The 18435-nt window shown below is 32.9% G+C and overlaps 1 protein-coding gene across 4 annotated transcripts in view; it reads left to right on the top strand.

The window, feature by feature from the left end:
• Positions 1 to 18435, top strand: part of GRIK2 (glutamate ionotropic receptor kainate type subunit 2) — a 661376-nt gene that overhangs the window by 607864 nt on the left and 35077 nt on the right. For all 4 annotated transcript variants that reach the window (XR_007470694.1, XM_049695632.1, XM_049695633.1 and 1 more), the window contains one exon: positions 10515 to 10740. Coding sequence is in view for 3 of the 4 variants with exons in the window: in XM_049695632.1 (XP_049551589.1) it covers positions 10515 to 10740 (226 nt within the window). In the remaining variant the exon portion in view is untranslated. The remainder of the gene's footprint in view (positions 1 to 10514; positions 10741 to 18435) is intronic.

Below are 18435 nucleotides of genomic sequence, written 5' to 3'. Positions count from 1 at the left end.
TTTGTATGGCATGAGTCTTAACAGAACAAAGGTTTATACCTTTGTTTGTTTTCCAAAAGGGGTGGGACAGTGATGGTCTAAAAGTGGGAAAAGAACAAAGAGGACGCTAATTTACTTCCCATCCCTGAGATATGTAGAATGTGAAATACATTCTAGTATTTTTCGTTTACACATTAAAGCTACACTTTGACATTGAAATAGGGTTGAAAATTATTTATGCAGTTCAGTGATGTGGATTTCTTTATGCTTTGCTTTAAAACTAGGCCAATGGTATTCTTTTCCTTATTAAATTAAGGCATGAACAGAATATGAAAAAAGTAAATGTGCCTATTCTTCTAAATATGTAAAATTATATAGACTATCTCTGGTGAATGATATAGAATTTATATGGTTTAACCCATTTATTCTGCAGATGAGCAAACTGAGTTCTAGAGATATGAAATTACTCATGAAATATCACTTAGCTTCGTAACACCAGAGCTGAGACTAATATTCCTGTCTTCTAAATTCTACCACAAGATAAATAATTCCATTGTACACATTTATACATTTACTTATTTTTTAAGCTGATTTATTCAATAAATAGCTACTGGTACGTACTGTACACCAGGCACTATTCTAAGTAGAGGTGCTATAATGATGAACAAAACAAGGCAAAACTCTCCATCTTCATGCAGTTTATCTCACAGCAAAGGGAGATAGGAACTGAACAGATATATAAATAAAAATAGGAAATATGTAATATACTACATAGTTATTAAGTGCTATGGATAACAATAAAGCAGCAGGCATATCTGTGTTACATTGGAATTGGAATTATAAATAGAGTGAATAGTGGAAGTCCCTTTGGAAAGGCGATGTTTGACCAAAGATCAGAAGGAGGTAGTGAGGCATACAGATATGCAAAGGAAGTACAGTCGAGCTAGAGAAAATGGCAAGTTCAAGCACCTAAGTCAGATGTGGCTCTTCTACTTAAGACGTGCCTCAGGGACTTCCCTGGTAGTCCAGTGGTTAGGACTCAGTGCTTTCACTGCAGGGAGGCATGGGTTCCATCCCTGGTGGGGGAACTAAGATCCCATAAGCCGCATGGTGTGGCCAGAAAAAAATGTACCTCAGGTTAGTGATTTATATGATCATTGATGCAATTACCTTATACATACTAAATTCATGGTTATCATGATTAAGTATGCATGTTTAGCCAGTGGATGGAGAAGTGATTAAAACTGTTTCTCTCTCCTCCCTACGGCCAACTACGGTCATTTATTTACTATTTAGAAACAAAGTATCCATTTTGTGTATATTTTGACGTATATAAGGTTACAGCAGTACAAACATTATGTATCTAAACAACATTCTTAAAATATTTTGATGAGGTTTGCATCATCTCCCTGAAGAGTTTAGAAATCCTGGAAAGGGTACTGGCTGAAAGTGAGAAGAATGATTCCTTTAAGAGTTTCAAATGTTGAGGATTTTTTCCCCACACCTATTTATAGTTCAGAGTTTCAATTAGAAAGGAGTAAGAGACCCAGCAAAACTGTAATTGATTTGAATCCTAAAGGAAAAGGAATTATTTCCTCTGACTTCCTGTCATACATCCCCTCATCAATGTAGGTTACACCTCATCTGTCCCTTGTCAAGGCATTTATCACACTATTTCATAATTCTTAGTTTACTTTTCCTGTATTTATGGGACATTAAGCTTTGCTAAGACAGGGGCCGTGCTTTGTTTTGGTCTAACCTCTACATGCATAGTGCCTGGCATGGTCCTTTACACCAAGCTGTTGCTCAATAAATATGAAAGAACAAGTGAGTGAATGGGTAAGCAAGTGAATGTTTCCATGTTCCTATAAATTATAAATTATTCTAAAGGTAAAGCCAGAGATATAAGAATATAGTAGTTATATGCTGCAGTCCTGATAGAGAGTTACTATGTTCCTCCACTGGTTGATCACATAAAATTTGCAATAAGAATAAAATCCTGATATCTTTAGAGAGCTTTATAGCTTGTCGAAGTGACTTTATATGAATTTTCTCATTTATTCCTCATAACATTTCTTTGAAATTCTTAGGGAAGCATTTTGTTAGATATGGCCAAGAAATTGTGGTTCAAGGTCCTCCATTGACCCAGTGAAGTCAAGTTTCCTAATTTTATTTACATTTGACCAAATGATAGTAAACTATATTGCTGATTACTATTATTTATAAGAAAAGAAAATATTTGACCAGGAAATTTCAAGATATCTCATTTAAAGAATAAAATGCAATGACCAGAAGAATCATCAGTAGGGATTCTGAATAGTGCAGAATGAACTGTCAAATCCTGGCTCAACTGCCTCAAAAGGATAACTGCCTTTAACTGCACCAAATCACTTTAAACTTGCTGCCCATCCTGTTATGCTCAGTCATAATTCTCTCTCTTATTCCTCTATTAACTCTCCGTAACGATGAGAAGAGCAATTCTCTTTCATTGTCTTTCTCTTCAAATATCCTGTTTTAAGAGATTGCCGATGCTTCAAGATAAAACTGCCAGAATTATTCCAAGGACTGACAGGTTTGCTAACAACCAAATGCTTTCAGATCACTGCACTAGCCTCAGATCCACCTTTGATATGAACCACATATGGCTTCAGTCCTGTTTTCCTGAATTAACTCTAATTTCCTAGTGACCAAGGTCAGATGAGTCCAGATAGGGCTCAGCTGTTCTTACCTAGCACATATGTTCCACTATTGTTGGTAATTTATTTACTGTAATAAAAAATTAAAATGCAAATCTCAGCCAAATTCTCCTTTACCAAGGTCTCCCTTGGTATGGGCTTTTTCAAACCACATATTAGGAATGACTACATGCGACTTTTTCATAACAGAATAATAAATGTTGTTATAGCACGTATAACCAAATATTTAAGTTAATATTAGAAACCAAATTGGTAATGTGGACTTTATTGAAAAGGAATGATTTGAGTAAGTACCAATGACACCAAATTTACTTTGGTAATTATGGAAAATCATCATAAATTACTGCCTCTTCTTTTAGTAATTTCACCACTTTCATCCATACACCAGAGTTCAAGTAATTCTGCCACACATTATGGTTTAGGTGAGAAAATATTTTTTCATGAATGTTTATTTTTTAAATAAAAATAGATGGGTTCTTAACATAAATAAAGTCTTTTTAAAAGTTACTTTGGGGGCTTCCCTGGTGGCGCAGTGGTTGAAAGTCCGCCTGCCGATGCAGGGTACGCGGGTTTATGCCCCGGTCCGGGAAGATCCCACATGCCGCGGAGCGGCTGGGCCCGTGAGCCATGGCCGCTGAGCCTGCGCGTCCAGGGCCTGTGCTCCGCAACGGGAGGAAGTTACTTCAAGATGTTTTAGGTGTTGTACTACTTGATAAACTTTTTTAAAAATCTGAGTTGTAGTCAACGCTTCAAATATTATGTATAAAAAACATATTACAAAATAGTACTGGATTTTCTTTGTACTGTTGATGCTTTGTGGTTATGATAGTTCAAACAAGATTAATATTAAAGATTTTTCCCTCTTATTCAAGAAAATAAGCTTTCCTCTAGAACACACTTTAAAAGTTAATTTTAAATTAACTTCTAGAGGTCTAGCAAATATTTTCTTATCATTTTTAGGGTATCTGACAGGTTTATAAAAATAGGTCCAATGAACACAAGATGGTTTCTAAATTTTAATTTGTATTTGACAGCAATCAAAGTGAATGGGGGAGAAGAATTCATTTGTGTCCTAAAGAATTTAAATCAAAGATTTTTTTTAAAATGGCTTTGAATTTGTAAACTTTGTTGCTTACAATAAAAGATCTACTCCAATGGTACAAGAGTAGCCCTTACTTTATTGGCTTTCATAGCATTTTATATGGGATAGAAACAAATTTCAAAGCACTATCCTTGTATCAATATCTTACTGTGTCTAAAAATCTCTCTCTAAAATGCTCAGGAAAAATGTTGCCTAAAACCCATTAGATATTGGAGATCTTCAAAGAGCCAGGTAATTTCAGTTTGCAAACTTTATTTTGAATTCTATCAGAAATGAAAGCTATGTATCCTTAAATTTGGAATCATTAGCTATATGTTTTAAATATTTTAAGTATACTGAATGCTCTTTGTAAAGCACACAATCTTTTGGCATCTTTGAATTTTTAAAAAGTGTTGTATTTCTTATTCTTTGTAAGTTTATTCTTGACAAGAATTTTTTCTTTTATCCTTCTGTTGATGTTTCATAGCCCATGAAAACTGCTATTATAAAAAGACAGTGCCTTATGAACTAGTTTTATTGGTTTTGTGCTGATGTAGCAAAAACCAAATCAACTTACAAGCCTCAGCATTTTGATAAAATAAACACTGCTAAACATTGACATCCTAAATCTGTCTGATGTAACACAGAAGGAAAAGTGTCTTTAATATGAGACACACACACACACACAAAAGAAAGAAATTTATTCCAGTATTTAGAGCAGTGGGGTGGGTTGTGTGAGAAAATAAGACGATTTTATTTCAAACATTTAAAATATGCTTTTCCTTTACAGTGCTTTGATTTTAATATTCACTTCAAGCAATATCTCTGAGACTTGATTTATTTGTGTGACTTTATATTACTATGTACAGCCTAACTGTAGATAATACTTAGGACTGTTTTTCATTTTTGCCAAAGAAGTTATTGTCTTGTTATGGAATTAAAATTCTTCTTTAAAACCATGATGTTATAAATCCTATCAGCATTTTACTCTTTACAAATCTACCTTCACTGCTAATATTTTTTTCTTATCAAGTAGCCTTAGTTTTCTCATTTGTGAAGTAAAGGAGTGAAACAGGATATTCTTTTTTTTTTTCACTGATTAATTTTTTTGTTTTTAACTTGGCTATACTCTATCTGAATAGTTTCTCTTCTATGCCCTAATTTGCCATTATCTCAATTCTTCCCTTACAGAAAATTATATTTTCTGATGCTTAGTTTATTACCTGACTTTCATTTTTCATATTCCTCTTAAAACATTCTTCTGGAATGTCTTTCCTAATGAATTTGGCAACAGTGATGCACAGGGCCAAGCTGTGTCCCAATTCCTGAGTCTGTTCTGGTGTTCTATGTAGGTCCTCACTTCTCTGTATCCCTGTGGCTAGAGGACTTTCAAAGACTGTGCACATTTAGCTCAATAGCTTAGTCTCCATCCACGATTTTATCACGTCCCTTGGCAATGATCAGTAGCTACTTCACTGAATGAAACTAACCTTAGTCTAACAGGAGAGTCAGCAGAACATAGTATACAGGTCATTCTTTCAACATGCTGCACCTTCCACCTACGATCTTTAGTTCACATTGCAACTTGGTATATCCTTATTTCTAAATAAGTTTACATAAACTTTCACACTCAGCATACAAATATTTGATTATTAATTTTAAATACCTGCTTACTGACCTTAAATGAGTTCTTATTCCTAATCTTTAACTTATACAGCTTCTATCTATTGATTTTAACCTTAGAGATCCTACAGTCTATTTTACCTTGAAAATGTTCAACAATTTTCTATTTTATTAGAACTAAAACTAGCTGAGGCTTCTTATTTCCTCCTTACACATTAGATCTTAGAGTATCATATCAGTATAATTCCACATGTATTTAATATAAATATTCTGAAATTAGAGGTCAAGCCAATTGCAGTGTTTTAAATTCTCTTTTATTCTACATTTCACTTGAGGTTTCCATTTTTGATATCAGATTTTTAATATGTATTTGTTCTCTGAATGCATTTTCTTTCAACAGAGTCCATTTACATTTTTTTCTTTGCATTTGTGCCGCATCTGTTACCTCTCTGAAGACATTTATGCCATTTTTATTTGTTTTGGTCTTTATAATTTAGGTTAGAGACTCACTGCAAGCTCTGGGTGCTTAGTTAAGTGTGAAAAACTATGAGCTTCACTTTAGGGTGATATAGTGGGTTGTTTTGTTGGAAATCCATGATATGTGCCTTTAGATGCAGTTGATATAGTGCAATAATTAAGACTATGAACTTGGTAGCTAATCTGCCCATGTTTGATTCCTGGTTTTGCTAGGAAGAGGCCACGTGAATTTAGGCATATTATAAAGCACTCTGTGTTTTGGTTTTCTAATTTTAGAATGGGGACAAAAATACTACCACCTACTAGAAATCTTGTAAAACTTAAAAAATTTTAATACGTATAAATAATTTAGAATAATGTTTGGCACATGCTATTATATGTGCTAACTGCTATTATTACTATTATTGTTGTTATTAATATTATTAATATTATTATTATCTCTTTAGAGCAGTCCAGTTTTGCTTAAAAATATCTTCTTGGAGGAATTCAAAGAACCAAAAGGGACAGAATGCTGACTGGTCTCAACATGGGCTGTAGACTCCAACCTCTTCCTTCTGGTTTCAGTATGGGCCCCGGTAGCTCCACTTCCTCCAGTGCACTCTTGTTTACTTCCCAGAGAATAAAACCTCTAGTCCTTTGCTTGGGTGGGATCGAGCAGTCACCAAGCTGCTCAGAGATAGTTGTTTTTAAGACATTTTTTCAGTAAATTCTACTGTTGTTAGACATTTGATCATTCCGGCTTTGAGAAGGATGTAGAAATGCCAATCTCAGAAACTTTTACAGGGGAGAAGGGGGTCCTAAACGTTGGTTAGCTCAGTTACAATTCATCTATCTGCTTTCCAGCTTCCAAAATTTTGTTTTTGTTGCACCCTATCCATTTCTCTTTTGCCTTGTGGTTTCATGCCATAGGAGAGGACATGTGTTCAAAGATGATATTCAACCTTCCATCTTTGCCAGAATACTCGGTGTTTCTTAAGAAAAATAAAACACAAGCACTTGGGAGTAGTATGCTCTCTTTTTAAAAAATAATTGGAGTTACAAAAATGTCTTACTACTGCATAGTGTGTTTATGTGTACTGTCTTATATGATCCTCACAAAAACCCTGTAAGTTTAGCAAAGATATTTGACTATTATGTAAACTGGAATTAAAAAATTAACTGGCTTGCATAAGGACATATCTTCTATTAATAAGAGATATAGAATTAGTGATCATTACTTCTGGCTCAGGCCTACATTATTCAGAATTTATCTATATATTAGTTAATTATAAGTAATCAAGTATTTATGAGTGGCCAGATTTATAGAGAAAAAAGCCTCGTAATCTTCATATTCAGCGTAAGAGTTTGTTCAGATACTTTCTTCAAATATTTTATAAGCCATCTTAGCTGCTTTAAATTTAAGGGTTTCAGTAAAATTCATGTTGTTCAGATCTTGTGTTTTTAAACCAGTGATGCACTATACCATCTTCACTACTGAAAATGATAAAAGTAATAAAATTGGCAGGCAATGCTAAAGATTAATTTTCTATTTCAACTTTCTGTAGAAGTTGTTTAAGAGTTGAATGGCATTACATACTGCACACATACACACATGCAGTCTACAAAGGTAGTAATGGCTTTTAATCTTACTTCCCATATCTTCTACGCAGCATTGTGTTTCACAGCCATAATTGAGAGATAACTGTGCTCAGTTGGAAATTGTGGTTAAAGAATGACAGCAAAACAAGCAAGCAAGCCATATAGAATGTGTGTGAGCAGCAAGTAGTCAATATTTCTAAATTGAAATATTTATTATTTGGCTTTTTATTTTTATTATGAGAAACAAAACGATTTGGGTAACTTTTCTATCAAAACCTATTATGCCATATAGGAACAATAGAAATACTTATATTTTCTGCAGACAGACAGGAAAGATGAGTGAACCTGTACAAAAATCATAGACAATAGATTCCAGAAAATAAGAGATACTTAAGTAATAATGGAAGGTAGGAAATGATTAATAAGGACCTACTGTATAGCACAGGGAGCTCTACTCAATACTCTGTAATGGCCTATATGGGAAAAGAATCTAAAAAGGAGTGGATATATGTATATGTGTAACTGATTCACTTTGCTGTACACCTGAAACTAACACAACATTGTAAATCTACCATACTCCAATAAAATTTTTTTTTAAAAGATAGGAAATGATTAGTTTCAAAATGAATATAAATAGTACCTTCTAGGAAATGCTCATAGAAATAAAAAATCAGTGCAGTAAAGTGTTCCAAGAATTTTATATAAAAATATATTTTTTAAAATCTTTATTTTGTCAGCTGAAGGTTAGTATTGTAGATTAGACATTTCAAATGTAAAATAACTAAATTTCACATTAATGTAAAATTAAACTATACATTTGTAAAGAATATATTAGAAATATATCTTAGTTTGTTGGGTGTGGGTTCTGTTAAAAAGATTGATGTGTTTACTTCATTAACCACAGCAAAATATTAATAATGGATACATTCATGTACTGTTAAAAATGTAATTCTCTTCTTTTAAATTGTGTTGCATAATGTTTAAACTAAAATTTTCTTTTAATGTTAAAAAAGAGAAAGACGTAATTATACTATTTAAATGATTAGTGCCATTGTAAACATTATATTCTCCCTTTGTTTTGGACAAAATTACTAGTCCTCAAGTTTTTATTTAAATTAACTCTTCAGTGATGGAACATGTTATCATGAATTGAAAATCATGTAACTAAAGCAATAAAATGTATTTATTGCTAATGTTCCTATAACTAAAATAAGGCAGAGAATTTAGGAGATTTATGAACAATACAAGTAAGAATAACTTTTTGTACACTTTTTATCTCTGCTTGATTTTTGGCCTCAATGAGTACACCCATGTTATGATATTACCCTATCAGTCTCCATTAAAGATGTTACATTTTAAATTGTCAAGAAATGAGCATGTAATTTTGATTACGTAAATTTTTAGTATTACATTTTTGGATTGTGTTTATTATCAGTCACAGATTCACTAAATCAAAAACTGTATCCAAGTTTTTTTTTTTTTTTAACATAAAATCTCTTTAATCTGCAGGTGAGCTCTGATTTTGATTCTATTTTGTATTTTGGCCTCACTTAATCCAAAACATTAGGAGAAAAATTCTTTACCTTTGAAAGGAAATGAACTTGTTCTAGCTATCCTCATTATGTTACTAATTTGGATAGCCAGATACATCTTTGCAAAATCTCACTATTGGTCTTAATTATTCCAATAAGAATTTCATCATAGTCTTAATTATTCCTTTCATTTCCCTTTTCTACTCCTAACATTTGATTATTTTACTTGAAAACAACTGACATGCCTCCATAGCTGCCCAAATTTGTAATCATATCAATCTTATTCTGGGGGTTCTAGCCGCCTTCTTTCCCATTTTAAGCCACTGGCCTTTTAGCATGTTTTAGTGTTCACTGGAGAGCAAAGGTTTACACGTCTACCCTTTCTTAGCTCTAAAGCTACTTGTTTTTATTAAGCACTCATTGTACCTTTAGGTATTTTTTCCCCCCAAAATTAAGGTTTTTCTTCCCATTTTTTCATTGAAATAATTCCAGAATTTTTCTAATATTACTGTGTACCTACGTTTTAGTGGAAGGAGTAATATCGCATTTATGTCCTGGCACATGTAGGACTAAATGCACGCTTAAGCTGCAAAAGATTGCATATCTATTTATTTGAAAATAGTTTTGAATTTTCATGACAGAGCAACCAGTATGGTGAATATCCTTCTTGTGTTTATTGTTGCAGTATTATTTTTTGTGATTGTATAAGAATTAAACTAAGATAAAGGTTTCACAGACGAGCTTTCCATAAGCAGATGCTAACCTTTTTCCTGTTTATGTTTTACCAGTGCCTTCTGAACAAAACCCATTTCTTTCCTTTAGCAATTGATCGTACTGAAGCCCTACTGAGAATTTCCGGTTGGATGTAAAAACTCTTCTATTTTCTTGGTCCAGGAATCGTTAGTTAGTAAGACCTGAATGATTGATTTCCTGTTGTCCTGAGGCAGGTTAAAAGAAGTTCTGTGGTGTCCCGATTGTGTCTTAGCAGAAATGTAGTCATTCTTATTTGTAATATCCTTATTTGTAACAAATTCCTCTCATCTCTTCAACCTATATCTGTATGTTATCCTTGGGGGATAATGTAACATCTGTCTTATAGTCAACTGAATTCGGGGGGGGAAAAAAAAACCTCTTAGTGTCCAGTGTCTGCATCTTCCAAATTTGATGTTATAGTAATGTTGAAGGATAAAATTGTACACATGAGATATTCATGTGAGATACAAACACAAAAAACCGTCCTTATTAATCTTGTTTATTTTCTCTTGTTTATTGCCTCCTATGATTTACTAGTTGTGAACTTTTGAACATCAGGACATTTTTTATACATTTGTTAAATAAATCTGCTCTATACCTGGAAATACGATGAGGAATTGCTATGAGAAATGTTTTTATACAGATTTTGATTGTTTTGTGGCTTAGTATCACTGTTATTACTAATACAGTTATAAGGTAGGATGAGCAAACTAAATATGGTCAATTTCATCTAAATATTGTAGGATCATGTGGAAACTAAGAAATGTCTTTCTTATGTATTTTATTTTTCCCCAGAAATCAAAAATCTCCACATATGACAAAATGTGGGCCTTTATGAGTAGCAGGAGGCAGTCCGTGCTCGTCAAAAGTAATGAAGAAGGAATCCAGAGAGTCCTCACCTCTGATTATGCTTTCCTAATGGAGTCAACAACCATTGAGTTTGTCACTCAGAGGAACTGTAACCTGACACAGATTGGCGGCCTCATAGACTCCAAAGGTTATGGCGTCGGCACCCCCATGGGTAGGCTTCATGTCAGCCACTTGTGCTTTGTTCATTAATCTTAGTTGCTGTGAAAATGGAAGAAAAACAATGCCTTCATATGCCATTAGGAATCTTGCTTCAAACAAATGTATCTTGCTATGTTCTGAGACTGTATAAAGTCAGGAAGATATTTGGACATCTGCTTCTAAAGGAATAAGTAACAAAAGGAAAATTGATTTCTACCAAATGGTCAGTAGACATTTTTACTGTATCAGTGTTGAAAACATCCACAACACACACCACCCCCCCCCCCCGCAAAGGACCTTCTCAATCTTACACTTAAAAAAAGTTTTTATGAATTAAGTTTTGCAACATTATTTTTTCAGATTGGTGGCTTACGAATATTGTATTTGACTTAGTTAACTAAAAGAATGAGCCACAAATGGTTACTGTGAATAATTATCTTATTTACAAGAGGTATATGTTTATTTAAGAGGAATAGCAGACTATTTACCAGGAACATATCTAGAATATTTTACACTAGGATTGATTAGTTTTAACATTCTCTTTCTTCTATATGACAAAATTCTTTTCAATAATAATCATGGAATGAAATAATAATAATTGCCACAAAAGACAATGAAAATTTTCATTTATTGAGCTTCATATTTATGTATAATGTATATGAACATGTATATACATTCATATGATTAATGAATGTATAAATACATATTTCAGTATATATGTACATGTCATGGGCATAAAAATGGCTCCCACAAAATGTCCATGGCCTAATCCTGAGAACATAAGAATTTATTACCTTTTATGACAAAAGGGACTTTGCAGATGTGATTAAGTTAATGATCTTAAAATGGGAAGATTATCCTGGATTAACCAGGTGGGTCCAGTGTAATTGAAAAGGTCCTTAAAAGAAGGAAGCACAAGTGTCACAATTAAGAAGGTATCACAACAGAAGTAGTGAGAGAAAGAATGTGCTAGTCCACCTGGGCTGCCGTAACAAAACACCAGAGATTGGGTGCTGTAAAAATGACAGAAATTGATTTCTCACAGTTTTGGAAGCTGGAAGTCCAAGATCAAGGTACCAACAGATTTGGTGTCTGATGAGAAGCTGCTTCTTAGTTAATAGACCAGGAAGGAACAAGGAATCTATCTTGAGTCCCTTAAACAAGAGCACTAATCTCATTCATGAGGGCTCCACCCTCATGACCCAATCACACCCCACTGACCCCACCTCCAAATACCACTATACTGGGGATTAGGTTTCAATATATAAATCTTGGGGCCGGGGGACCCCATGGCAGGGAAGGGGAGGAAGAGAGAGAGAGAGAGATTGATTTGAAAATGTTACTTGGCGAACTGAAGATGGAGGAAAGGACCACAGCCTAGCAATACAGAGGACCTTTAGAAGTTAGTTTAGGAGGCAAGGAGACCAATTCTTTCCTGGAGGCCACGGAAGGAATGCAGCCCTGCAGATACCTCACTTTTAGGACTTCTGACCTATAGAACTATGGGATAATGAATTTGTGTTATTTTAAGCCCCTCAATTTGTGGTAATTTGTTATAGCGGAAATAGGAAACTGATACAATATGCAAAGAAAACAAAATAACAGATTAACATGTTTTTATTACATCTTTTTTTTTTTTTAAAGAAAGGGGAAAGCACTTACAGCTACTCACTGGCTATACAGTAATGAATAATGACACTATAATTTTTCTGAGCCTTAACTTCTGCAAATTTTTAATGACTTTGTCAAAACGGATCTTCATGTATTTGTGTTTAATAAATGGTATAGTCATATTTGTCCAGGTATCATTCATAATTTTATTACTTTTAATTTTGAAAAGTTTCTTTCTAACATGTATACCATAGTTAGAAAGTTGGGCACAGATTCATAAAAATCCCATTTCATGATAAATTCCAGAAATTGCAATAGTGTCCATGTCTTTGTTTCTTTGGGATCATTTCTAACAACTTTCAAATGTCTAGGAAGTCCAAAAATTTTCCACCATAATGACTTCAAAAACTTCAACATTAAATTCTTTCATATTAGGTAAAGTTTACTCAAATTCATTATAGCTCAAAATAGTTTGAACTGGCTTTGAGAGAATTTTGAGACATTCGCTCCTGTAACATTACATATTCCTGCAATTATATAGTAGACTCAAAATAATGATTGCACAGTCATTGTGAAAGCAAAGCAAAACAAAACAAAAAAACAAGAACCTTAAGTTCTTGCTCCAAAAATATGCGAGTGTAGCTGAGCTCACATATCTTGGGGGAGTGAGCTGTATAATGAGAATTCTCCAAATTAGTTTCCAAGTGGAGTACAATGTTTATTAAAGAATAAGAAATAAATAGATGCTAATTCAAAACTCAATAAGAGTTGGGCTGTTAAAACTCAATAGTAATTGTTTAGAACCTGGATGAACAAAAGATATTTTCAAGAGAGGAATATTTTACTTTTGACATGTTTTGATTTGCCAGCGCCGGGTGACAGTTGTTGCTATTATTGTTTTAAAATTCTCTACACAAAATGAACCCCCTTTATTGTTTGCACAGGGAAAGGCCATCCAAAGCTTTGCCATTATTATGCCAATGTATGTATTAATTCAGAAGTTTTCTAATTAATTCTAATATATAAAAATGCTTGAGTTCTCATAATTATAGCTTAAGAAGCACTTCTTTTCAAAATGCTTTAAATTATACTTATATTCACAGTAAGGCTTGAGTTTATTGCCACAGTTTTGTGTTGATGGAGTGTTCAAATCCTGGCATACTCCATAGTTAGATCCCATATGGCTCTTTGCCTAAGAATTACCTAAAGAACTCAACAACTTCATGAGTTGATGTACCATTTATTCAGAATTTGTGATGAGTAACTTTGATAACTTTTCAAGCGTACTTGTACTCATTTATGAAAAGTTATATGAACAAATTTATGTTTTAGAAAAGAGGCTGATAATATGCTCTAAAGTATCATGTAGTATTTTGCACACTGATATTCTAGATTTAGCCTTGTCAATGTGATCTTAGACAAGTGACATGAAATTTATAGCTTCTAAATTTCTTTCTTTTTTTTTAATTAGTAAAATTACAGGGTGAAACTAGGAACACCTAAGGTCTGTTTAATGCTAAACATAATAATGTTTCAGATAATGTACTTGACAGAGTCCCAGAGTTTGATTTAAAGTGGGCTAGAAACTACGTGGAGAAATATGATTAGCTGATGTTTTCAAACAAATTTTAAAAATCAAACACCTTCTTAAACACTTATGAGAGGAATGGAAGCAGTGATTTGATAGGTTCCCATTGCCTCACAGTTTCATTTGGAAAGAGCTGAAGAAAATAAATGCATTTTTCAGTGTTGTTTCTGGAAGGAGTGAGATTCCTATGTATCCTTACCCTCCTCTTTTAGTTTACATTGCGTGGAAGAGGGCAGAGATTTTTGTCTGTTTGTTGTTGTAAGCCCACACAACAATAGTGCCTGCACTCTGTGGACCCTCAATTATTTGTTCAACAAATGAACTCTACATATGAAAATATGGTGCAGCAAGATTTATAAATACAGAAAACAACTTTTGGAGCTAAAGATCAGCATGGCATCTTACATTACTCAATGCGATGACCTCATTAAACAAACCTGAGTGACTGAGGGTAGTGAGAATTGAATAAGATTTGGGGAGGATGTTTGAGGACTTTAGAGTATAGCACAGATATTCTTCATTAATATTAGTTACATAATAGCACTCATAATTTCAAAATTTCTAGAATAAAGAAATTTGACTTATACTTAATATAAAACCTTAACTTGATGGGGTTTTTTGGTTTGTTTGCTTTTTTGTGTTGTAAATACAATGTACCAACGTACCAGGAATGTCTCTTATCATATTGTTTTGCTTTGAGGAAATGCTTGTTACGAATAAATCAAAATAGTATATTATATAATTCTCAAAACTCCCTGAGATATTTCAGATGTGAAAGCTATTTAAAAAAAGAAAGATAACAGTTAAATCAGTTCTAGGGAAGCTGTTACAGTTTCCTGGAAACATACAAATAGCAATTTTTGTTTTCTCCCTACCCCTGACACTGTTTACTGAAAGATATTGACTTACAGGGAAAATATAAAACAATTCAAAATATTAATAAATGTATAAACTATATAACTTTTTAAATGAAGGAAAATACTGGGCACAGCATTTGGAATTTCTATTTCTTCTCATTTTAAGCTTATCTTATATATGAGAGAAGGAAACAAATTAAACTATAAGCCTTAGGGTGTAGATTTTTTTTTCCTTTTATCTGTTCAACTCAGCTGATCAGATCCACTTTTGCCTTCTGAAGAAAGCGTAGTTATTGCAGAAAATAGTCATTGATACAGGCAAGGTCACTTGCATGAGAAACTTAAGAAATCAATCCACTTATATATCTAAGTGGAATCATTTCTTCGTAGTGTGTAGTTAGTTTGGTATAATAGTGTAATAAATTCGTGTTTTCATTAAAATGAATTTTTAAAAATTAGGTAATAGCACATAATAAATTTCTTTTATAGGACTTTCTTGGACTTTTAATGTAAAATTATCAGTACATATTAATAAAAATTCAAAGCATCTAATAATACTTTGGCATAGCAAAATTATAGACTAGGAAGAATATTTTTACCATATTCTTCTTTATTTTCATTGCCAAATAATATTGAATTTAAATTTATTAAAATGTCTCATTACTAAAAGTTGCTTAACACATTTAACATACATTTTGTTTCTAGCCAAATTCTGAATGAGATAAATTTGAACATAATAATTTAAATTTGAAGGGATTAATATTCAAACCACTCACCTGTAGGTATTGCAATATAATCTTTGTTTCTCTTGTTCAGATAGTTTTCTTCTGTTTGACTTGATAATATTGTTCTTAACTTTAGTAAATTATATTTTATTCACTCATAACATAGTATAAAATTAAAATGATTTTGAGTATCCAATACATTATAAGTCTTAACTCATATAACTTCATCAAAGAAGTATAATCTAGAAAGAGGCATTTCACACTTTACCCCCTCAAATATGTCTGAGAAAAAAACTTCAGGCAGTAATTTATGATTTACTATGTCATAGCTCTGCCAACAATATGGCTTTCATCAGTTATTACTTAGTCATTAATAAATGCAATGACATGCAACTCTAGAACTTGAATGAGATTCTGACTTACCATAAATTTTCAACCAACATCATAACCTGCATTTCTCAACTAGTTAATTAGCATTTGCCTTTTATATCATCTTTTTCAAGCATATTGACAATTTTTTGTAATATGTCATTTTTACTTAGTTTTAAAATTTTGTTTAATTATAAGCCAAAAAATAAAAAATAATGCATTTAGGTGTGAAAAAGTAAAGGTTATTTGAGTCTCTTTCCCAGCAAGAGTTAAGGAGATGAATCTATTCAAAGCAGAGCAATATAGGCTCGGGTTCTGGAAATTTAGATCAGTTCCAGAAATTCCCCAGGATTTTGAGTTTATACCTGCAGAAGCCATAAACTGATATGAAAATTCTGTCTTTATTAATACTGCCAATGTGATCAAGGAGAGGAACTCCCTTTGCTTTGCTTTTATTGTTGCTCAGATTTTTAGATATTGTCATAGAGGTGTATGTGGTTAAATGCAGGAGGGTAAACAGAAATACTATGTCTCTTTTGGAGTGAATATTCAGAAATATTTCAAAAATTATACATATTTTTCTTTTTTCCCCCAGAAGTCCATGCGTCCTTTTAACCTGCTAGGCCTCCTCCTGTGTGATTCATCTAGGGGCCTGCCATCACCATTCATCACTCTGAGTGTGATGATTACTGCCCAAACTGTTGTGAAATCACTGAATGACTCAGATATAAGCTATTTAATTAGGGAAGCTCTGTTTACACAAAAATACCTTAGTGGAGCAATCAACAATGATGTGAAGGTAAATGCTAAATAAGCATAGACTGGTTTAATTAAGCTTGCGGTGACATTAAATCCCTTTCGTAGTTTTCCTGACTGCAGCAATGTTATTTTAATGTGATATTTACTGTATGGTAGATTTTTGAAATTGTAGGTGTTCTTACTCATAATACATTAACTGAACTTCCTTTTCATTCATTAGAATTTTTAAAAAACAACAACTGGATGGGGTAAAGCAAAAAAAGCAAATCACAGCAGTTTTCATTAAGGAATATTTAAAATGTGTGAGCAATTGCAGTCTTACCTTTTAATTCACCATAGGTGATAATCTATTTTAGCCGAACAGGGAGCGTTTCTACTTAATGGCATTTTCGGCTGCCTTGCCTCCCTTCTGACCATCCATACTAAAAGCCTTCTTGGCTTCTGTCTTTGGAATGTTGAGTGCACAGGGCGCTTTGAGGGCTAGGCAGACTCAGCAGTCCATGAGCTGGTAGGAAAACAGCAATCTAGAAAAAATTCCATTAGGGCCAGGTGCTGTTATTTTGTTTTGCTGTGTTCAATTTGGTAGAAATATTGTAAAGTGTCTGAAGGGTCCCATTAAAACTACTTCTGTTTTTAACAATGAGCTAGTGGCACACTTCATTCATTTATTGGTGCCTCCCAACTTTAATAACATATGGGGAGCACGAGTCAGCTGAAAAGGGGACGGAGGAAATTCTGCTCATGTCTGTGCCTATCGTCCAAGATGCTAAAATTTTCTATAATCTTATGTATCCTCATCTTACTTCTGGGATTAAATCAGTAGTAGGTTTCAAACAGTCCATGAATAATTATATCTGTGAACAAAATCCAAATTAAATTACTTATATCATAGTCAGAGAACTACTAAATACGTGTAATACATGAAGAATGTAATAGGCAGTGTAGAGGTGAAGTAAAGATGAATGTAAAGAGTATATTTATAAATCCTTTATAATACTAAGGTTAAATTTAATGACAATTTTATCAGACACAAAATTGTTATATACATTTTTCTTGTATTATATTTACTTATGTAATTATAAATAAGATGCATTCTTGCTTCATAACTGGATTTTAATGTTACCTTTATAAACTAATTTACAAAATATTTTATATTAATGAATACAAAATAGCTGTAGCCCTATTAGTAATTCTTAAGTAAGTTTTATCTCATTATAATGCCCTTACACATAATCAGCCTAAAGTAAAAAATGTTACAATAGGTTGTATCATGGACTCTTTATGGTAGAAGGATACCACATTGACATATGAACAATGTGAAATTTCATTCTTCACTTCTATTTTCTAATGTTAAATGCATGAGATCTCACTGCTTCTTCATTTCTTGTTATTTGATAAAGTGAGAGATGTAGAATTGGTACTGAGGGAGAGGTTGTTTATTTAAGGCAGATGTTGGTGTTTATAAAAATAGAAATCAGTATGAAAAGCATGTTTTTTCCCTGTTTTGCTCACCATCCATTTCTAGAATTCCCAATTCATCATATAATAAGTACTGTAATATTCATCATTATAGATGCATAATATTGCTGGCCTTCAGTTCTTCAGCTTTACAGAAATGAATGAATACATTTGTCTTGATTAGTTGAACATAATGCACAAAAATTGATGCAAATTATTCATCTTTCTGCAGGTCAAACCTTCCATTAAAATGCATTCTATTTTTTTCATTGCATAGGCAGCATAATTTTAATGCTGGTGAAGTAATTTTGCAAGTCTAAATCGAGATCTAATAATTTTCA

Source organism: Orcinus orca, chromosome 12, assembly GCF_937001465.1.
Source record: "Orcinus orca chromosome 12, mOrcOrc1.1, whole genome shotgun sequence".
NCBI lineage: Eukaryota > Metazoa > Chordata > Mammalia > Artiodactyla > Delphinidae > Orcinus > Orcinus orca.
This window is presented reverse-complemented; position numbering and strand designations above follow the sequence as displayed.